This window comes from Mchenga conophoros, linkage group LG3 (genome assembly GCF_057382185.1).
Source record: "Mchenga conophoros isolate Kocher_MC1m ecotype Shallow Benthic linkage group LG3, M_conophoros_male_GT1.1, whole genome shotgun sequence".
NCBI lineage: Eukaryota > Metazoa > Chordata > Actinopteri > Cichliformes > Cichlidae > Mchenga > Mchenga conophoros.
This window is the reverse complement of record NC_140528.1, coordinates 79,261,674-79,285,873: the sequence shown is the minus strand read 5'-3', so window position 1 is coordinate 79,285,873 and position 24,200 is coordinate 79,261,674. Positions and strand designations below refer to the sequence as shown.

The 24,200-nt window shown below is 40.7% G+C and overlaps 1 protein-coding gene across 6 annotated transcripts in view; it reads right to left on the bottom strand.

Annotated features, from left to right (window-relative positions):
• The window catches only part of nrxn2b (neurexin 2b), a 707,860-nt gene that overhangs the window by 101,482 nt on the left and 582,178 nt on the right, over window positions 1–24,200 (bottom strand). For all 6 annotated transcript variants that reach the window (XM_085267412.1, XM_085267417.1, XM_085267416.1 and 3 more), the window contains one exon: window positions 12,375–12,556. In XM_085267412.1, coding sequence (XP_085123538.1) covers window positions 12,375–12,556 — 182 coding nt within the window. The remainder of the gene's footprint in view (window positions 1–12,374; window positions 12,557–24,200) is intronic.

Sequence of the window (24,200 nt, the reverse complement as noted above, 5' to 3'; positions counted from 1 at the left end):
CTTCCACCATTTGACTGCTCTCGGGTTTTATAGGTAGAAAGGTAGAAGCCTGGGGATGCTAGTGTTAAACTGTGTACTAGCACTAATCATACTAGTAAGTGAACGTAAAGGTGTCCTTGCAAAAGTCTGTGTAAAACCTGCTGGAACCTGAGAGCAGTGAGCAAATCTGTGAGCTACTGACAGCTAGTTAGGGGAAAAAAAAGGCATACTGTGTGTGTGGCTATGTGTGTGCATTCACATCCTTGTGTGTATTACTGGGGGCGGGGAGTAGTGGATAAAAGCCTGTGCCTCTCCCTGACAGTTTTATCCGCATCACCATCTGCCTTTATCTGACGCCAGCATCTCTCATCTCCCCATTGCACTCTGAAAGCTCTCCATCCACCCCGTTCTCCTCACCACTCATCTTATCCCAGGCTGCTGTCAGATCACGTTTTTCAACCTATAATTAAACAGTTGCTGGCTTAAACTCTTGACAGATAACCTGTGCCCATCAAAATGAAAGTGAAAAAAAGTCCTGCTGGTGGTATTTCCTAAATTTCTCTTATTTGCCAGAAGTGAGAGGAAGAAAAAGAGATCATGGGGAAGCTAATAAAGTCAGATGCCGCACTTCACATTTTGACCATGGGGATGCTTGCCTGCAGAAGCATGAACACTGGGGTGTGCCATCGTGCTCCATTCCTTCCTCATCAGCATTTGTCACATGCTGGGAGAGGCGTAAGGGTGGGGTCAAGAGGAGAAAATATAGCCACGTCCCTTTTGCTTTCTCCCCTCATTCCTCCCTCTCTGCTCCTGCTCAAAGTAGACAGTTGTGGTGAAGGATGGCTCCCTAACAGGTAATCAGAGACAGGCCTTATTTAATGTTCTGAGCCGGCACTGGACAGCAGTGATGGAGGTAGTCGGAGAGGCCCACTGTGCGGTGTGCACTGGCCCATAACTGCAGATGAGACACTTCCCACAGAGCAGTTACAGCAACAACTTGCCAGCTGTAAATGTAATGACAGCGGTGTGAGAACAGCAATAAATACAAACAGACAACGCTAAAAAAAAAAAAAAAAGACTGTGCAAGTCCTAGTTTGAAAGGTGCACCTAAACTCCTACAACTTTACTCCGCCATCTGTCAGGCCATTTAGAAAGTTTATGAGTAGCTCGTGAAAAGAACAGCTCTGATATTTGCTCCTTTCTCCATTAATGACTCATCCCTCTGTGCATAACAAATAACCCCCAATTTGCTGCTCTGTTTTTTGTGCCTTTATTGCTTTGAGTAAAAACATAAAAGACTTCACAAGTCTTAAGCAAGGACTATTACTTCTGAACGTGCATACTAATTCCTTTTACTTTCTGATGAGTCACAAAGCTGAAGATAGTTAAAGTTTTGTGCTCCCTCTACACAAGCTGTTTCCACCATATTACAGCCTGCAAAGCAAAACGCACAGCGTCTTAATCTTGCTTTACCCCTTTTGAGTGTGTGTGTAGGTATGTGTGTGTTTACAGAGATTGCCCGGTGTGCTATCACCTGAGCCAGGTAGCAGGGACAGTGGAGCATGAAGCTAGGAAACGGAAAGACAGACTCAGCTAGCTAAAGAGAAAAGCAATACCTCTCACCCACTTTTCAGAGTTCCAGTGTTTGTCTAGAGAAAAAAGTGGACAACCTCAGATTGAAACTATCAAATCAGAACAAAACAATGGAATGTTTTGCTTTTGTTTGCACTGAGATATGACACACACCGGCATGCAACTGCAGCTTTCACACTCTGGTAAGTCTGGCAAAGTTAAGACAGGAGGGGTGTGTATCCTTGCAGCAGTCAAACTGACTGCTGTGCTGACTGAAAAACTGTATCACCGGCTTGAAAATCTGCTCTGGAAGTATTTACATTTTATTACAGCTGCTAAAATGCAAACCACTGGGAGATATTTTTCAGCTTCACTAAACCTGCCCCGCAAAATAAAGGAAATTCAGTGTAATTAACCTAAAAAAGCAATTTCAGACGATTACCAGCACATGACCATTTGGATATATATCCAGTGATGGACATGCTATGCTTATTTCGAACTGTTGATTGTCTAAAAAGTCTCAAAAAGAAGGCTTTTATAAACCTGTTTTTATGACTGGTTTTCCAAGGTCTTGCAAGGACATCTACCTTTTCCAGCAGCTGCAGATGGGAGATTTGGCTATCAGCACACTTCTATATCTGTCAGCACCCTTCATTCCCCAAATCTAGCACCCCAGGCCCTGATGGTGAAAATGTCATAAAGATTGGTAAAAATGATGTCCTGCGCTCTTAAATGACTATTTTTTACTTCTGTAGCGCTGACATCCTGTGAAAGAACAGCTCTGATGGAGACATTGTGTGTCTCCATGGTAAATCGAAAAATCCTCACCCAACAGAATTTTTCGATAGAAAAAAGTGAAGTGAAACTTAAGACATGAAACTTGTGTCTGTTCTCCTTTATTTCATGTTTTAGGTAATGAAACCAAGTGAGATTTTTGATATTTTGAAAAATCAAACGCCCCTTTTTCCTGTTTGGTCTATTTTGCTTCAAAAACTGAATCCACCTTAGCAGATATAAAACATTTTCATTTGCTTCAGTGTGGGGAATTTCTTCACCTCTTTGTTCAATATTCTAAATATTGAACAGCTTGGGGAACTTTCTAAGGTGTCATTACCTCACCGAAGCTATTTGGACACCAATGATGGTGTTTAAAGGTGGCGCTGTCACTTGGTGTTCGCTCGCTCTGTGGTAGAGTATCACTTCCTGTTCCTGCTCAAACACAGTGGTGTTTCTGAGTAGCTTATCTGCTTAGCAATTTAATTAAAATCTTTTAAATACATTCTTTTTTCATAGTATAATCTTCACGTGCTTCCTCCGAAGCACACTTTCTGTGTACTCACTACCTAATTTATAGCCAAAGTATTCACTCACTGTCTCTGTACTGTTTCGCTAGCTTAGCTTAGCTCTTAGCCGACTCGTTAGCACCATGGTTACTTCACCTGTCCCTCCTGCACTTTCTTGCTCATTGTGTCAGATGTTTAGTTACTCCTCAGCCTCCTTTAGCAGTAATGATATCTGTAACAAATGTAGCACATTTTCAGCGCTGGAGGCCAGGATTACTGAATTGGAGACTCTGCTTCGCACCCTTCATTCACCTGTAGCAAGCCAGGCCCCTGTAGCTGGTGCAGCCAAAGATAGCGTAGGCCCCGCTAGCTGTTCCCCGGCAGACCCCAAGAAGCTGGGGAAAGAGGGTGGCTGGGTGACGGTGAGGAGGAAGCATAGTCCTAAACAGAAGCCCCAGGTACACCACCAACCCGTTCATGTGTCTAACCGTTTTTCCCCACTCGGCGACACACCCGCCGGGGGTCAAACTGGTAATTGGTGATTCTGTTCTCAGACATGTGAAGCTAGAGACACCGGCAACCATAGTCAATTGTCTTCCAGGGGCCAGAGCAGGCGACATTGAAGGAAATTTAAAACTGCTGGCTAAGGGTAAACGTAAATTCAGTAAAATCATAATTCACGTCGGCAGTAATGACACCCCGGTTACGCCAATCGGAGGTCACTAAAATCAATATTGAATCGGTGTGCAACTTTGCCAAAACAATGTCGGACCAGTTTTCTCTGGTCCCCTCCCCAATCAGACCAGGAGTGACATGTTTAGCCACATGTTCTCCTTAAATTGCTGGCTGTCTGAGTGGTGTCCCAGAAACGATGTGGGCTTCATAGATAACTGGCAAACCTTCTGGAGGAAACCTGGTCTTGTTAGGAGAGACAGCATCCATCCGACTTTGGATGGAGCAGCTCTCATTTCTAGAAATATGGACAAATTTATTAAACCCCCCAAAATAGGACTATCCAGAGTTGGGACCAGGAAGCAGAGTTGCAGTCTTACACGCCTCTCTGCAGCTTCTCTTCTCCTGCTACCCCCCCAAAAACCCATCTCCATAGAGACTGTGTCAGCTCCCAAACAGACAAAAAACAAACTAAAAACCAGCAACAAACAACTTAAACATAAACAATTACAAAGAAAGAACAATACAGTATCCACATCTGAACCAAAGAGTAAAACTGTGAAATGTGGATTATTAAATATTAGGTCTCTCTCCTCCAAGTCTCTGTTAGTACATGACTTAATAATTGATCAACAAATTGATTTACTCTGCCTTACAGAAACCTGGTTGCAGCAGGATGATTATGTTAGCTTAAATGAATCAACACCCCCGAGTCATTCTAACTACCAGAAACCTCGAAGCACAGGCCGAGGGGGCGGTATGGCAGCAATTTTTCACACCAGCCTATTAATTAATGAAAGACCAAGACAGACTTTTAATTCATTTGAAAGCCTGATGCTTAGCCTCGTCCACCCCAGCTGTGAAACTCAGAAACCAGTCTTACTTGTTATCATCTATCGTCCACCTGGGCCTTACACAGAGTTTCTGTCTGATTTCTCAGACTTTATATCTAATTTAGTTCTCAGCTCAGATAAAATAATTATTGTGGGTGATTTTAACATCCATGTAGATGCTAAAAATGACAGCCTCAACATGGCATTTAATCTGTTATTAGACTCAATTGGCTTCTCTCAAAATGTAAAAGAACCCGCCCACCACTTTAATCACACTCTAGACCTTGTTTTAACATATGGCATAGAAACTGAACATGTAACAGTGTTTCCTGAAAACCCTCTCCTGTCTAATCATTTCCTGATAACATTTATATTTACAATAATTGATTACACAGCAGTGGAGAGTAGACTTGTAGTAGATGTCTTTCTGAAAGTGCTGTAACTAAGTTTAAGAATATAATCCACCCACTGTTATCATCTTCAATGCCCTGTACCAACATAGAGCAGAGCAGCGATCTGAACGCTACCCCAACAGCGGTCGATTATCTTGTTAATAATTTTACCTCCTCACTACGTACGACTCTGGATACTGTAGCTCCTGTGAAAACTAAGGTCTCTAATCAGAAGTACCTGACTCCGTGGTATAATTCTCAAACACGTAGCCTAAAGCAGATGACTCGTAAGCTGGAGAGGAAATGGCGTGTCACAAATTTAGAGGATCATCATTTAGCCTGGAGAAATAGTTTGTTGCTTTATAAGAAAGCCCTCCGCAAAGCCAGAACATCTTACTATTCGTCACTGATTGAAGAAAATAAGAACAACCCCAGGTTTCTCTTCAGCACTGTAGCCCGGCTGACAAAAAGTCAGAGCTCTATTGAGCCAACCATCCCTTTAACGTTAACTAGTAATGACTCAATGAACTTCTTCACAAATAAAATTTTTATCATTAGAGAAAAAATTACCAATAATCATCCCACAGATGTAATATTATCTACAGCTACTCTTAGTACCATTGATGTTATATTAGACTCTTTTTCTCCAATTGATCTTTCTGAGTTAACTTCAATAATTACTTCCTCCAAACCATCAACGTGTCTTTTAGACCCCATTCCTACAAAACTGCTCAAAGAAGTCCTGCCATTAATTAATTCTTCGATCTTAAATATGATCAACCTATCTCTAATAATTGGCTATGTACCACAGGCCTTCAAGGTGGCTGTAGTTAAACCTTTACTCAAAAAGCATCTCTAGACCCAGCAGTCTTAGCTAATTATAGGCCAATCTCCAACCTTCCTTTCATATCAAAAATCCTTGAAAGAGTAGTTGTCAAACAGCTAGCAGATCATCAGCAGAAGAATGGGTTATTTGAAGAGTTTCAGTCAGGTTTCAGAGCTCATCACAGCACAGAAACAGCTTTAGTGAAGGTTACAAATGATCTTCTTATGGCCTCTGACAGTGGACTCATCTCTGTGCTTGTCCTGCTAGACCTCAGTGCAGCATCCGATACTGTCGACCATAATATCCTATTAGAGCGATTAGAACATGATGTAGGTATTACAGGTACTGCGCTGCAGTTGTTTGTATCATACCTATCTAATAGACTCCAATTTGTACATGTAAATGGAGAGTCCTCGTCACACACTGAGGTTAATTATGGAGTTCCACAGGGTTCAGTGCTGGGGCCAATTCTGTTTACATTATACATGCTTCCCTTAGGCAGCATCATTAGAAGACATAGCATACATTTTCACTGCTATGCAGATGACACCCAGCTCTATCTGTCCATGAAGCCAGATAACACACACCAATTAGTTAAACTGCAGGAATGTCTTAAAGACATAAAGACCTGGATGGCTGCTAACTTTTTGCTTCTTAATTCAGATAAAACTGAGGTTATTGTACTCGGCCCTGAAAATGTTAGAAATATGATATCTAACCAGATTCTTACTCTGGGTGGCATTACCTTGGCCTCCAGTAACACTGTGAGGAACTTTGGAGTCATTTTTGACCAGGACATGTCCTTCAACGCACATATTAAACAAATATGTAAGACTGCTTTCTTCCATCTGCGCCACATCTCTAAAGAAATATCCTGTCTCAGAGTGACGCTGAAAAACTAGTTCATGCATTTATTACTTCCAGGCTGGACTACTGTAATTCATTATTATCAGGATGTCCAAAAAACTCACTGAAAAGCCTTCAGCTAATCCAAAATGCTGCAGCAAGAGTACTGACAGGGACTAGAAAGAGAGAGCATATTTCTCCTGTTTTGGCTTCCCTTCATTGGCTTCCTGTTAAATCCAGAATTGAATTCAAAATCCTGCTCCTCACATACAAGGTCTTAAATAATCAGGCCCCATCTTATCTTAATGACCTTGTAGTACCATATCACCCTATTAGAGCACTTTGCTCTCGCTCTGCAGGCCTACTTGTTGTTCCTAGAGTATTTAAAAGTAGAATGGGAGGGAGAGCCCTCAGTTTTCAGGCCCCTCTTCTGTGGAACTGGAAAGTTTGGATTCAGGAGACAGACACTATCTCTACTTTTAAGATTAGGCTTAAAACTTTCCTTTTTGCCAAAGCATATAGTTAGGGCTGGACCAGGTGACCCTGAATCCTCCTTTAGTTATGTTGCAACAGACGTAGGCTGCCAGGGATTGAGTTTTTCCTTTCCAGTCACCTTTCTCACTCACTATGTGTTAATAGACCTCTCTGCATTGAATCATACCTGTTATTAATCTCTGTCTCTCCTCCACAGCATGTCTTTTATCCTGTCTTCCTTCTCTCACCCCAACGGGTCGCAGCAGATGGCCGCCCCTCCCTGAGCCTGGTTCTGCCGGAGGTTTCTTCCTGTTAAAAGGGAGTTTTTCCTTCCCACTGTTGCCAAAGTGCTTGCTCATAGGGCGTCATATGATTGTTGGGTTTGTCTCGGTATCTATGAAGCGCCTTGAGGCGACTTTTGTTGTGATTTGGCGCTATATAAATAAAATTGAATTGAATTGAATTGAATTAAAGAGCTCCATCTACTAAGGAGTCAAAGAAATAGACCAGGACTCACTGGTTGAACTACAATATGTATGTAACTCATAAGAAGAGTGACCAAATGTGCAGATGGTACTTGGATGGACTGTGACGGACACACTATTGGTCAATTTAAAAGAAATCAAAGAAATCAGTCAGATCTGTCACATTTCATCCGTGTTTCCTGTACTACTGTTTTATGTCTGTATTGGCCTCACACAGTGTTGCACCACCATGTCTAATGTGTAAAAAAGACAATATTGGCTAAAGGTGGTACAGGTAACATTAGTAACAATAATGGGGCGGTTTGCACCATAAGAGTAGCCGTTGCTCAGGAGGTAGACCAGGTCATCGACTACGTGGAAACTTGGTGATTCGAAATTTAACTGGCTCCAGTGTGCATGGGAGGGCTGTCTGTTTTTCTGTGTTAGCACTACAACAGGTGTACCCTGCCTCTCCCTCTATGACAGCTGGGTTAGGCTTCACCCTGACCCCCCCAAAGCCAAAACTGCATAAGCGGAAGAAATTGGATTTCCAATAACACCCACTTGGTTGGTTTCAGTCGTTTTCCATTACAATTGAGTGCCACCTAATGTACTTGTGGCCGTTATATCAATGCGGCCACAGTCCCTTCGTCCTGTGACATCATGAACACTACAACAACGAAGGACGTCAGGACAATTGTATACCTGCTGCTCGGTGTTTCTTTTTATCAGACAGGTTTCAAAAATGGTGGCTTTGATTTCTGTGAAGGAGACTCTCTCATGACTCATTAGGGGGTACCACTGAGTAGCCAATCGTTGGATGCATTCTCGACCCAAGTAAGTAGTGAAAAAAGTACCTGGTACCAGGTACTACCACTTAATGAAAAATCCTAAAAACTGAGCCAAGCTGACTCGAGTATGTACTAGTGGAAAAGGGCTAATAGTAATAATAATTTAATGACATAGTCATTGGGAACTAATTTCCTGCCTTTAACTTATCATGAGTACAATTGCCTAAATATATTTATGTAACAGGCTATTCCTTTTACACTGCTGTTTCTATCCTTTTACTTATGTAAAGCCTCTTAAATGCTTCTTTACCACCAGATAGCATACATCAGCTATTTGACAGTTTTCCATTTTAAACTGGCTTTATCAGAAAGGCCCTTTGAGAATGCTGTGCCTTCTCTCCTTGGGTCATCTGATCACCCTTTGAGCAAGGTCCATATGCTAAACAAGACCTTAAAGTATAACTGAAAGTTTCCAAAATAGCAAAGTAAGTAGACTTTGTTGTATTAAAAGTCAACCAAGGCTCTCAAAAGCATTTTGTTTGGAATTAAAAGAAGACAAACAACAACAAACAGGCAAGATGTATAACTTTCCACATACAGCAGTGTGACATATCATGCCCACAGCAGTGATTGCGTATCACTAGAGCTGTTGCTGATACAGCTGTCACATGCATCTGAGCACAGTGAGTGAAAGGCGACTGGAATGACTTCATATTCGTGAGAATGTTTCACCACTCATCCAAGAGGCTTAATTAGTTTTACTGACTCTTGGGGGGGTTATGTGGTATTTAACTTCTCCGGGCGATTAAACAGAGAGGAACTCCTCACCAGTCAGTAGAACTGATAAAGCCTGATAGATGAACAGCATATTTTCTCCAAGACTACAAAGCAAATTTAGATTCAGATTGTTTTTTCTTTTGTTTACTACTACTTAATATTCTCTGACCTAGGTGATAGAGAATCTTTATAGACATATGAGCAATACTGCACTGCAACAGCAATAAACCCAGTCATGTTTGGCATGCTCAGCAGTGATTCACTCCTATGGCATTTTCCAGGTAATCTATTTCAAAGCTTTTTCATCTAGAACTTTCAAAATGTCAGCTAGAAAGTTTTCTGCACTTTCAGACACACCTACAGTAAATAATTAGGGAGATGCAAGACACAAGGTCTTTTGAGGATATGGCATGTCCTTTTTAAAACAACTGTGGTCAGCACAATTCAACTTAAGCAACTTATCCCACACCCTCAACTTTACATCTCCTACCCTGAGGCTTGATGACAGTGAGTCAGAAAGATACAGTGAGTGATGTCCTGCCCTCTGTCACATAAATGGACAGAAATGGAAGAAAGCAGTGGCATGAAAGAGAAGGTGGCTTGGTAAGAGAGGCAAGGTATATAAAGAGACGGGTGGTCTGTGCAAGATAAGGAATAATGCTCTATCACATTCTGACACTGCTGTCAGTAGTTCTAGTTACAGCAGCAGTCAGATTTGTGTCATATCCTCTAAGGACAGGAAATGGTTGAGATTGCATTCTGTGAAAACAACCATTAACAATAAAAATAATAAATACTTTTATGAGTAATGGTGGGTTTAAGTTCTCATAATTCAGAAATTTAGAACATGTTGAAAACCCAACAGGACTGTGCACACCAGTTTTTAAATATGTCAGACCCTTCAAAATCCCACCAGAGGCTAGGGAACAAGTCACCCTGGAGTGAAAAGTGAAGAGCTGTGTTTTTTGAACCAAACGCTGAAGCTAACAAATAAGGCCCCAGGTATTAGACCTCAAGGCCACTATCGCTGTTTGATGTGACACTATTTTGTAGTTTGACTAGGACCAGGAAGCCCCCACATCAGGTGGGGATGATATGGGGCCATGGCTCACAGGTTCTCTGGTCTAATTTACCTGTACTTCTCCCCTCAAAGAGAGACAAGCATAATTAACAGGACCAAAACACCCACCGTGGGCTGAGCAGAGTCATTTATGGGAGTGACTCGGGAGGAACGGCAGCAAATGAAATGTAATTGCAATGGGAGCAGAGGAGCCGGGCTGGTGTGTCGGAAGCACTGATGTGTGTGTGAGAGGGAGAGAAAGAGAAAATGAACGGGCCAGACATGAGGGAATGAGGGAGTAAATGAAAGACTCAGAAGTTAGATAGAGAATATGCACTTGAGAGAAGAGCAAGCAAAAGAATGACTGATGAGGGATCGTGGTGGATGGGCTGAGATAAAAAAGTGGGAAGCTATTCCTTTAGGTTAGGTTAGAGTAAAAAAAATGTACCATGGTTCACCTGATGTTTGACAGAAAGGCAAAGTCAAATTAAAGGATCAGTTCAACAAAATTACAAACTCTAGATGTTCACAGCCATACAGATAGTTTCATTTCCCCAGGTGCTGAGTTACGTTCGGAGATTTATTGCAATACCCAATAAAATGGAGGTGACGGTAAATGGAATTTTGTTGCAGTGCTCACGTCTTTGGAAATTTAATTTAAAAATTCCACAGCAATGTCTTATCACAGAGTCCTCTTACACAAATAATCCAGGGACCACGTTTTCCAAAGGACTTTTTCTTTCTGTATAAAGTGCTTCCACAGAAAAAAGACTCTGTAGTCTATGAAATATGTAGTCTGTGGAACATGCTAAGGAAAAGTGTTCCTGGAAAGGGATGTTGTGAAATTCTAAGTGCAGCAAGCACCACAAGTAAGCTGTAGTCTATGAATATGTTTGCAAAAAGAAGGGCAGGCGTGTGGTGTATTTAGAATGGCAAAACACTCCAGAAGTAAAAGAGCAAATGTTTGTGTGTTTGTTGTTTTGAATAGAGCCAGATATTGACTCTTGTTATTATACGGTCTTCTAATGATATTATTATCGGAGATGCGCGACTATATCCAAGCAGCCTTTTGTTAAAAAGCTTTTATTAAAAGCAGCAGAAGCTTTGCTTGTGATGTTGTAACCGGCCCTTCAAATGTCGGCGCAGCAGCAGTTAAACTCTGCCACATCCCCACTTCAACCTGAGCATTATTTGCTGGGTACACTGCATTTATGACTGTAATCTTTCATCATTACAGTCATTATCTTTATTTATCACAGATTTTAAGAGCATTTAAATTGGCCCGGACTTACTTAGTTCATCCACTAGCTTTGCCCCCCTACTTTTTCAACTACCCCTCTCTTTCTCTTTTCCAGCTGTCCCTCCCTCAGTCACTTTCAGTTTACGGAGCACTGGATGAGAACTGACCCGGGGTCAACTATGTTCCTGTCGCTTCCAGGCACAACAAATTGGGGTCACTGGGATGTTGGCATGGTTTGATCACACACACACACACACACACACACACACACACACACACACACACACACACACACACACACACACACACACACACACACACACACACACACACACATGCACGCAGATGGTTGAGCGTAGATAACAGTGATAGCGTATTTTAAGTAAGTGTGAAGAAACTGTAGGATACTGCAATATCACCATTACAGGTACCATAAAACACTTGAGCTGTGAACCTAACTACACACAGCTTTTAAGTGCATGACTTCAGCAACATGATGAGTGGACCAGGGTTATCAGGCGTGGTCCTGCTTGGTAATTAATGGAAAGTCCACCATCAAATTGACTATGAGCGTTGAATGTAATGTTGGGCAGACGAAGCACAGGGGTCAATGAGACAATTAGAGCCTGCGTAAAAGCATTTTTTAAATTCCCGCTGTCCCTTAATTGCCATTTAAATTTATCATTAGAGGTGGGTTTAAATGACCTTTAAGACTAACATATGAAAGCAATAAAGGCAGAAATGAGGGTAATAACTAGTTTGACAGTAGATAAAAAGAAATGTTAGTTCACAGTCATTTTCCCGATTCTACACACATTAATTTCTTGCACTGACCCTTGCAAGTACTACAAAGCAGTAATCTAAATGGCATTTTAAAGGGAATTCTGCAACAACTGGAGAAGTTCTGTCCAGTTTTCCAGTTTTGTGAGCAAAAGTTTAACCTTAAATGATTATTCTCCTCTAGTGCTCTAGGAACTGACTTGGGAATCTGCTTTCCCCTGAACCCTACTTCTCTGCCATTTCACCTTCCCTGCCCAAGTACTTCTTAATCCATTTTATTGTGGACTTTCTCCTCTGATTCAACTGGCTGACAGTTCCTTCACTGTATTTTCCAATTCCCCTAACAATTTCATCCCCTATCAAATACCCCAGTACAGTATCTTACTATGTGCAGCTCCAGGTAATCTCCCAGTCCCCTGGCACTCTCCACCCTGACCAGAACAGCCTCCTTCAGCTGTGTGCTGAAGCCCACTGCCAGCCGGTCTGCCCGTGTGCTCGGCCGGTCATTGGGTGGCCAGGTATATGTGATGAGGGCTCCGCCTCGCCCGAAGATGTATGTTGTCCCAGCTGCAAAACACAGGGAGGAAAAGGGAATTACGGCTTAGTTCTTCAACATCTGGATAAGAAAGAAGTCAGCATGTTAAGTGAACTGAAAACACAAACAGAATATATTCCACTGTGTAAAACTGGGGGAAAAAAAGAAAAAGAAGACAGACTCTATGGACAACAAAATTATGTTTTTTTCCCTGTTATTTGTTATTATATGGTGCAATAACATTTCAGCTAGCGTTATTGCTTTCTTATGGGTTGCATATTCTTTTATTGATTTCTGCAAGTTTAAATTGAATAGCGTTTCAGCAGAAAGTCAGTAGTTAGAGGAAGTCTGCATCAGAGAGAAAGCACTATGTCTGGTTAAAAACATGCAACTAAAACATGTTACTGGTAGTGTACATCTTGGTCACAAAGTCATATCTAGCGTGAGCCCTGGTATGTGCAGGATGTCACTCGCCTTTGAAATGGTAATTCGGCGGGCTTCATTTGCAGTCAGTTGCCCGCAGTTGCGTTGGATTCAAACTAGGACGAACTGACAAACTTTGGGCTTGCTATGCTGTCAGTATAACTACCATCTCTCAAAATTTAACAAAAGAAATTCTCCCTGTCAAAATAACTTTGCCTTAACAGTACTTTAAGCTCCAGCCTTAAAAAAGTACCCGCCCCATACATGGAGCGATTTCATGTTTGAACTGTAACAGAGTGGTTAGGACTTGGCTTGGCTCCAGTAAGCCTGGTGGTAAATGAGAAATGACGGGCGTTGGCTGTGATTAGCATAGAGTAATGAAACCACAGTGAACTGCTCTTAACCCTGTGGGCTGTCTGTCCTCCCAGGATCATAAATATACATACACACAGGCGCTCTGTCTACATACTAATGCATGCATATTTTGCTATATGAAGCACATAGTTGTATCAAGAAGATTACGCAAGTAAACAAGTGATTAATACACATAATTAAGCGCTAGCCATCCCAATGACACCTCACAAATCAATGGAATTGCTATGATTTTGATAATAACATGACTATAGAGTCACGCATGGTCACAGAAGTGCATGGCAATGGGTTTCATCTCCACGGACGCATCAATATACATAAACGACTTTCTTGGTGTGGTCAGGTCAAAGATGGCAGAAAGCAGACGCTATAGTGACAGCATGTCTTACGCAAGGAAGAACACTATTCAAGTATGCACACGTGCAGGCTTCCTTAATGTACACGCACGCTCACACGCACACTCACTCGTCTACCTGACACTTTCATTATCTAACTGCTGGTAGCCGTTTGAAATCGGCTGACACACACAACTCTCCTCCCGATCTCTCGCTTCCTCTCTCCCTTTCTGGCTCTCATCACCCCTCCTTCCCTCCATCCTTCCCGGCAGAGCTAAGCCCTCCGCTCAGCTCTTGTTGTTTTCTCGAGGCTGTATTATTTTAGCGCTGACTAATTATCGCAGCATGGCAAGGAGGGCTATAAAGAAGCTTTGTGCCGGAGGAGGAGGAGGAAAAAAAAGAGGTTGAAGAAAGACAGAGTATTGAGGCAAGGAACTCAGAAAAGACGGGTAAAGTGCAAATTGTGGATGGTGAAGAGAAGAAGTTGACACTTTCGTTTTTATTTCTTTCCTGTGTTTATTTGTGCAGCAGCATAGTTTCTCAGAAACTGGGCAAGAGGCAACTGTGGAGGAAGAGGAGAAAAGATTTCTAAAATGGCCGACGAGCAGAGAGGGAGGGGAGCCATGTTGTGATAGATGAGACTGAAGCCGTGTGAGGAAAAGGAGAAAATGGTTTCTGGTAGTGGAAGTTGTTGTACATTAACGTAGGCGATTGCACTTATGGGCGAGAAAGGGTTCATCACCCGTCACTAATTTTGCGTGTCACATTGAATTTTCTAGTCTGACAGATTACTGCTCAGCCTGTGCAAACATATGTGAGCCTACACAACACCGTCTGCCAAAAGTCTGGGACGCTGTGGAAAATATAATCAGTTGAACCGTACAGATACAAAATAATTAGGTGCTAAAAACAAGAGTTATTGTTCTTTTGAAAGATACATTATTCATTTAGAATATAATCAAAGCAAAATGAAAATGACTGAAAATTTGGGATGGGAGAAGAAAATCTTAAAAAGTTGTACTTAAAAAAGCAAAGTAAGTAAAATAACTGGCAATAAACAGAATACAAGATAATTGAGTTTTTCAAAGAGGTTCACCACTCTGTCAAATCATCTTCAACTAAGCATCAACTACACAAAAACATTAAATATTATGAGGACTAAGAGAAAGCGCTGTGTTTGCCGTGAGATATCAGTCAGAGTTCTGTTTTTATACCCCTCCCAGTTCAAGCACACAATCCTATCTATGGTAGCTGCTGTAGGACAAACATGTTTTCATCAGCCATCTAAAACATTACAACGTGTTTCCGGCCAGAGTGTTTCTGCTACTGTTTGGACCAGATCCTCCCCAGAGTTTTTCCCTATCCGTGGAAAGCTGTCAGTGCACTCTTTACCTCAGCTGTCAGTGTCGGGGCCTACATCGCTTTACTCTGGAAGAGGTTGTAAAACTTTGTGAAAGGAGTTTGTGAGTCAGAGTCTCTCACTGATGAGATGAGTTGTTGAGGATATCCTGAACCTTGGTAACACCGCTGTTTTTACTGCTGTTAGCGAAAATGTCCTTGAGCGGATGAAACTTTTTGGACTCTGACACAAAACTGAAAATGTGAGAACGTAATCAAATTTTTCATCAGTGGGGAAGTGTTAGGCCACTCAAGCCCAAAATTAGCTGGCAGAATGTTATAACCAGCTGTTACCAGCCCTTCTCATGTATCCAGAGACGGGAGGGTCACATGTCTAACCTGCTGACAATAAGGAATTGTGACAATATAGGGAATACATTAGCATGCTTACTCATGTTTCTGTGTGTTATAGCCCTGACTTCTATGAGGGGCCGTACAAGCCAAAATTCATTCTTTCACTCTCACATAGTTTTATTTTAATTTCTATATTTAGATATTTTTATTCTCATGTTTTAGACTGCCCCACTCCAGTCGAACTCTGTGTAGCTACTTGGCTCGTTGAAGCTACCCGGGTGTTAGCTGGTCTAGAAAGTTCCCTCATCTCACTGCTGTGGGTGCAGTTGAGCCCGTCCCATCTCGATCAAGTGACGAGGACAACGATGTGACCGTTTCAGGAGATGATAAAATATTTCTTAACACCCTGACAGCTTGCTGAAGAACTCGAGTTTCTTCTCGCCCCTCCATGCTGTCAGACACTTGAAAGTGACCCGCGCGTGCTTCTCAGCAAATCACAGCGGTACAGACACCCAGCCTTCCGTTTCCACTATACTCTTTCATTCACATACATTATTCTCTTGCATACATATATTTTCTTCAGACATGTATGCATTCTCTTCTTACATACATATATTATTTGTGAGATTAAATGCATATTGAATGCATGTACAGGGCTCTAGACTAACTTTTTGCCATGGGCGTACCGGTACTGGCACAAAAGTTAGGCGTACCGGCACAAAAGTTAGGCGCACTCAAATTTTATAATAATTTATATAATATAATGTGTTTTTCTGGATACACTGTGCTTTTTCAGCATTCAAAGATTGATGACACCGTGTCAGAGCACTGGCTATGAATTTCAGAAGGATCAGGCCTTAACTTAATAGAAAAGTTAGCAATAGTTCTTTTCCTATTACAGCTACATCCACTTCTGTCGTGCCTAAGCTGCTCACTAGGGCTGGGTATCATCACTGATTTCTATAATCCATTCGATTCCGGTTTTCAAAGTCCCGATTCGATTCAACTTAGCCTCAGACAGTCAGAAATATTATAATTCTGATCATTTATCAGTACTGACTTCATCAGAATTGTGAACATCACAGCCGATGCCTTTGTGTGAAAGTAACTGAGAATAAAACACAGAAAAACATGAAGGAGATTTTCCTGGCCTGGCTTTTTATAGCAGATAACCTTAAAAATATTCTACAATGTTCTGCATATAAAGTTAAAATTTCTTCAGTATTGAACAACAGAAAAAATAGGCTTTCTTGTCCGAGGTCATTTAAGTGAAAAAGAGAAAAAGAAAAGAAAAAGAACGCAGCCACAGCGCTGTAAACAACGGTAGACTGGTGGGTAATAAGCGAATGAATAATACAGAAAACAGAGATTGGGAAACTGTTCTTGAAGTACAGAGAGAGATCGAGAGAGAGCTAGCTGTGCACGAAGTGTGATTTTAATAGTCGTGGAAGCAAAACAGCAAAATTCATGACGACATTAATCAAGTGTGAAGCGCAGTTTGCTGCTTCTTTTGCTGCTGGCTCGGTGGATTTTGGCTGGAGAGAGACAAAACCTGCAGCTCAGAATCAGCGCAAAAAGACGTAAACACAGCACGAACCAGACGCATCGGGATCGCTAAGCTCCGACAGCGTGTCCGTCTACGGGCCGTCGGGTGAGAAAGCCGAGAAAGACAAAGTTGATTCTGATGCGTCGGGTCTGTGTTACGTCTTTGTGTGGAGTCCGTGTACCTGCTCTCATTTGCTGTTTGGTTGTTGTTGAAATGGTTTTGTGAGCTTTAATCTGAGAATCTGGCGTTTCTGGCAAAACACAGTTATATTTAAAAGTCGATTCAGGATTTAATGAATAATATCGCTTTATTCAAGCTACTCACCTCCCACTTCCACCTGCACTTTCAACTGGACCACGGCCAATCAGAGAGGTCTCGCCCTTTACTATCTCTGATTGGTTTAGTCCACGATAGGGGCAAAATGTGTCTGTTCTTGACCACAGGGAAGGTTGCAGATTTTTTTTTTTCTACCCGAACAGTTGGTCGCACAGGTGCAAATATTATTTTTTTAGTCGCACCATTGAAAAATTTGGTCGCATTTGCGACCAAATTGGTCGCACTCTAGAGCCCTGATGTAAATGAGAGCAAAATGTAGGAATGCATAAATGAAAACGCACGTATGTTAGAGTGAAAATTTGTAAATATGTACATTAAAATACATGTATAAGAGAGCACAATATTTCAATGTGTGTGTTAAATATGTGTAAACATGAGAATAAAAATATCTAAATATAAAAATTAAAATAAAACTATGTGAGAGTGAAAGTATATGTATGTGAAAGAAGAATGTATGTGTGTGAGAGTGAAAGAATGAATTTTGGCTTGCACGGCCCCTCATAGACTTCAGTTCAGGAGATGAGGCTTGAGGTGACGAGGAAGAAAATTTCCTTCACATTTGTGATTCTTTACTCATTCTCCAATGATGTTTATTAGTTGAGTCTGAAGCAAACCCACTCCTACATATTTTTAATTGGATAAATTATAGGTTAATAGGATAATGCATTAATTTGTTAAATAAGCTAAAAAAAAACCACTACTGACTGCATCTTTAAAAAACAGATTTGATTTTATACTGGAAACCACTCCATAAGCTCAGTTCAATGTTGCAAATGAAAAAGCTGTGATACAGGTGTGCCTTACACAGTGAAAAAAATATAATTGAAAATCAAATCAAATAACAAAACAAACAAACATAATCCTGAGACACTACTGCTTTCTGTGGATCCAGGCTCATTTAAGATACGGCCTTGAAGTCTGACAAGCTAGTATTTTTAATTTTTCTGGAAATCTTGGATGCAAAACCCTTAGGTCTAAAACAGAGGGGGGAACTGGCACATAGTTAAAAACAAAAAACAAAACTAGCTCCTCTGATGGTATATAAAGTATTAAAGTTTGTATAATTGTTGAACAGTTTTGTTAGATCCTGGAGCAACAAAAGCTTCCATTCAGACACTTTTTCATATAACAAAAGGCTGTCACAAGAGTAGCAGTGATCAACAGCAGTTAGCAGTAGCAAGTGTCTTAATTTCCTTAGAAAGTACTGAAATTTTATTACATTTTATTTTGGCTGAAGATGGACCACAGAAATTAGCAGGGACTCTGAGAAGCCATGAATAATGGGACAATAATTAAAGATTAATAAAAATAAAGTATATGAAAAAAGCTATTTTCTTTCTAGGAACTGGACCTAGATTGTTAATGTGCCTTATTATGAAGTAGGAACAGTACATCTAAAGTACAACAAAAGAGCTGCATTTCACAGCCCCAATTCAAAGACATTTGGAAATTGTGCTAAATATAAATAAAAAAAGGAATGATTTGCTAATCTGTGAAGCATACCTTTAGCAAAAGTCCATTAATGTCTGGGAACTGAGGAGATCAGTTCTGCTGAATGGGAACGCTACCCTATTCATGTTTCATGGAGGATTTTCGCTGTACCTCAGTTCTGAGCCGTCTTTGTCGTGTTTGTTATATCATGATGGGCCAGATGGTTTCAAATGGTGAAAGGTTCAGCACCTGAACCCTTCTACTATGATGTGGATGGGAGCGTATGTTGCTCTACAATCTGCATGTACCTTTCAGCACTGATGGTGCCTTTCCAGGTGTTCGAGCTGCCAATTCCAGTGGCACTGATGCACTCCTTATATGTCAAGGATTTAATGCATAAGCACAATAGTAGCTTTAATCTGTGTTTATGGATAATATGGTGAACTGTGACAGAATGATTTCAGGAAGTGAACCTGAGGGCCTGAAGATCAGGGGCATCCAATATTGATTTTCAGCCTTGTCGTTTGTGCACAGATTTCAGCAGATTCTGAACATCTTTCAATGATGTAATGTGCTGTGGATGATGATATATCTGCACATGATGAGCTTTCACAATTTTATGTTGATTAACATTATTCTGAAAATTTGCCCATCTTTACTTCTGACTCTGCTTTTCTAAGATGCTCTTTTTATACCCAGACCAATACCCAATTACTGACCTGCTGCCAAATATGTTCCCAGTTTAAATGCATGATATGTTTTCTATACTCTTATGAGATCCGAAAATCACCATCCTCTGTTCTTTGACATTTTACACACTCCATATGTTTTTTTGGAATTGTGGTTATTAAAGGAAGTATCTGAGCCTTCAAGGAATATTTAATTTGCTGCCCTTTAACATGAAACAAGCTACTTTGTCTATGTAATTTTGCAGTAAGACAATAATGTTTCTTTATTGATGTCACTCAGACAACATGATCAAGTATCAAGCAGTCAGAAGCAAGGAAGGGATGGCGCAGATGTGGAGAAAAATAAAGGCAAAAGGCCCCTAAAATGTAGGGAATTAAATGTATATATAATTGTATGGTTGGTGTATTCTTAGCTTTAGGGTGCAAAAACAGCCAAATTCGTAACTTGTCAGAACTTAAATAGCAAACAGGGCATTGAATCAAATTTTCAACCTGAATCACACCTAACATCTCATTTAGCTTGCATCGTGAATTAGACTTGGAGCCGGTATCATCGCTGCATATCTTGTGTATTCACTCACAGTGACGTAATTCTCATCAGTTAACACCCCTCTCATGCATAGCATCTATCATATGCTTTGTCTTCCCAAGAGAGCTCCTGCTATTCCTGACGTCACTGTCACACTTGTCACGTCTTTATTATCGACACATTTACTTTATTAGCATATCACGAACAGAAGCCACAAAGTGCTAAATCTCAGCAAGAGAATGAAATAAATACATAAAAATAAAACTTCTCTGCCCAAGTCATACTGGGAAATATTTTCCATGTCTTTCTTGTTCCTAAATCCATCTAATGAGCTGGTGTTGACTTTGGCTGCTTTGATTTGTCCAGCTGAAAGTGGCCACCTGCTGCTTTGTGCACTTGTATACATGGATGCATGTGTTTGTGTGTACGTGCACCTTTCTCCCCTCTAAATGAGGAGACAAAGGAGGTGCAGAGTCTCTAATGAGTAGTCTGACAGGGCGCATCTATGTGTCACTGTTTCTTCTAGCAAACACCTGCTGCTCTGGAAGAGGTAAAATCCACTGAATACTGCAGTGCAACACACACTCAGCTGAAGGGAGAAAAAAAGTGAGCGGAAAGGTGTTTATCAATTATAAAAGCAGTCTAGAGGGGGGACATTCTTCCCTGCTAGTCTTCCACAAAACAAAACAAGAAAAGGGAACATCTCTACACGTTAAGATTCACCACCAACAGAGGATCTTTGTCACACATGCATAAAAAGGAAAACAATAGATTCGCTGATTGGAACTTCTCCAGTGTGCATGACCGCATCACACTTTTGATTAGGAATTCATCTAAAGTTTGCAGAAACAGCCAGTAGTGATGTGTGAAATGTAATGCAGGAGTGAAGAATCGAAACTTTCTAGCTAATGTGAACATAAAAAAGAATCCCTAATATGGCACTTTAATTAGAAGCTATATGCAAGGGTGTCTTTAAAGTGTGTTTAAGTGTGTTATTATCCTCTTTTAGAAGCAGACAGAAACAGAATGACGCTGCAGCATTTCAAGGCATCTTAAAAAATTTTGTTTTTGGTGTTTAAGTGTGTGACTCGTATTTCCTTGTGAAATATCCTATATTGTTGTTTGGACTGGCATTGCAACACACTCCAAATAATATTTATGTCCAAAATGTTATCTTTACATTTTTTGATTACATGTAAATTTTCTATGCAATTGCATCAAAATATTTTCTTTCCTGGTAAATTATTTAAATACGAAAAAACCTTTCAAAAAACCTTTGCATTTGCATTATACGTGAAAATGTGTCTGTAGTGTATAAGGCAGCAGAAGAATCCAGGCTCATGCATCTACGAGGTTTCTCCAAAACATCCTATCGAGAACTGTATTAGCTCAAAGGTTGTCAGCAAACAAAAGCCTGGCTGGATATGGATTCCTTTGACCTTTACTTCACTATGATCTAGTCTGGTAATCCTCTCAAATGCCCCTCCTTTGCCACACATCCAAACATCGAAAAAGAAGGCTAAATATTTATTACTTTTGTCTAATTAGCTCTGGTGCCATCGATCTGGCCGATCAATCCTACCTGTGGCTCTTCCAGCGGAGAATAAATCAAACCATCACAGGATACCCATTGATTATTATTTCCATTCACGTGGACTGCTCAGTAATTCAGTTTAAAGAATGAGTCACTCCCAAAAAGAAAAAAATACAATTTCCCTTTGTCCATGCATCCAGTAGAAAAATAATCAGAAATGATTCAAAGCTGTAATGAAAAACCTATTGATTTAGATTTTTTTCCGTCCCCTCTCCTTTTCCTTACTTTTCTTTTCGAAACTGAAGCGAGGGGAGAGTGCATTTAGGATTGAGTTTATCATCCCGGATGCTTTCTTTCTCTCTCTCTCTCTCTGCGAGGAGGAATTGATTTGGAGTAGTGGATTTTATACCATTGCCATCTAACATAGGGATAAACAGGTCATACTGGAAAAAGCAGACGGCCTGTGGTCAATGTTGCCATGTCCTGTGCCAGCTGCAAAGCCTCATGGGAGCAGACAGCGTGAAAATAGTAAGATAAACCGGTGATAAAATGAAAAATCCACAGGGATAAAAGGACTGCTGGTGGTGGTGAAGTCACTTCTTGAGAGGCAAAAAGCATGGAGATACACCAATGCTGCATGCATTTATACTCAGTCCTTATTTTAACATCCCAGACAGCCTCTCAAACAGTTACTTTATAAAAGAGTTGCTTCCGCCAACCTTCATACATTATTGCATCAGTACAGACTGATTCTTTGAAGCAGTTAAGGAGAGAGACGGCGCTATTGATTCCTTTTAAAGGAAGAGACTGAAACCTTTGCTTCAATTTTTTTTTAGACACAACATATATTTCTGAGACACTTACAAAGAGATTTGTAGACTGGGAGAGAGAAGTGGGCTGAGATGAGATATTCTGCAAAAGTTTTCAGACAGCTGTTGATCTTTGAAGTTGCAGTTGCACTTACACACACACACACACACACACACACACACACACACACACACACACACACACACACACACACCAACAAGAACTTGACAAAGAGCACAGACTTTGCTGACATTTTAGGATCTTTCCATCTCTTTAACTCACTTGTGCAGGCACACACATCAATATCCTTAGCTGCAAACTCTCCTCTTTTGTAATCTTAGAGTCTTGTCTACATTGGCCTAATGGCTATTTCTTTATGACAGTATAAAGCATCCTAAATATTGTCCACTTCTAGAATGGAAATGGGAAATCACTTCCCCTGATCCAGTTGGAAAATATTTATCTTCCGCCTGTTACAAGAATTAGGTAAGATGATACTTGGTCATAACAGTCCAAAAGTTCAGTATTAAGCGGATGCAGCTGATGCATCAGGTCAATAATGAAGGCTGTTGTTTTGAATATAGAGATTTATGAAATTCTGCCAGTAAAAAATTACCAAAAAACCACAAATACTATTTAGACTATGCTGTTCTTGTGTTACCAAAGAATCTGCTGTGAAAATAGTGAGCTTTCTGCTGCGTCTAATCCTGTTAAAAAACTAGGAAAATTACTCTGTGTCCATGCAGACTTGGTACTATTTTCTCCCTGAATTTTGAACCTTAATTTGACACCTTAAGATAATTAAAACTGTCATCAGTCTGTATTCAGTTTCCTTTGCAACTGGGCCTGGAGAATTCTGAGTTGCTAGCTTTTGGTACTGGGCTAAACTTAAAGATCAGACATTTAGAATAATCTCTAAAAGGCTGAAGATTTTTCCCAACTGATGGTGTCTGTAATTAAGACCTAATTGGTATTCCAGATGTATAAAAAACAAATTCAAAGCTAGAAGCCAAAAGGAAGCTTCTACTAATCCAGACTCACCAGCAGGCGTCACTACAGCAGCCACAAGAACATCACTGCCTGTCATTCTACCAGTGTAGCTGAATACCAAATACTGCTGGGGGCTTCCCACGAAACACTAAGTGGTTTTTTTTTCACTCACTATGTGTTTATACACCACTTTGCATTTAATCATTAGTTATTAATAATCTCTGGCTGTCTTCCACAGTGTGTTTTTGTCCTGTCTTTCTCCCCACACCTCCAACCAGTCACAGCAGAGTTTTGTCTTCCTACTGTTGCCAAATGCTTGCTCATAGAGGGTTGTCTGATTGTTGAGTTTTCTCTGTATTATTGAAGGGTCTTTACCATGCAATTCAAGTAAACTTGACATGGCCAATTGTTGCGATTTGGCGCTATATATATAAAAAAGGGAATTGAACTGAATTAATGTCATTGCTTTGACATAAATCATGGGTTTATCATCGAGGAGATGTGGTTCATGCTCTGTGTGGGAGCTTTGTGTTTGATATTTGTTTCTATTTGTTTTCACTCTCTGGTTAGCTTGCTTTTACTCACTGGTTAGGTTTAAGCAACAAAAAAAATGTTCACATGCTAAAAGCTGGAAGTGAAATCCATTTCACTGCTGCCGTAAAAACAAACACAGTGCATGATGGTACTGATGCCACATTTTGTTTGACAAAATTGTGCTTTGGGAACGAGAACAGTCTCACCTTCCCAGATTGAGTGCAGCTAATTATATTCTTTGGAATTCATGATTAAATTCGAAGCACCACAATGACACACTGAACACGAGTAACTAAAGTGGAGGGTGAGAGTTTGACCCCTCTGTTATTGATGTTCCATTATTTAATAAACTTCTGCTCCAAAAACTCAACCGCATATTTTGTCCTTTCAGATCTCTGCAAGAAATGCAGAGAGCTGAAAGGCATCGGGCATGTATGTGCCCAATGCCCGTTCTA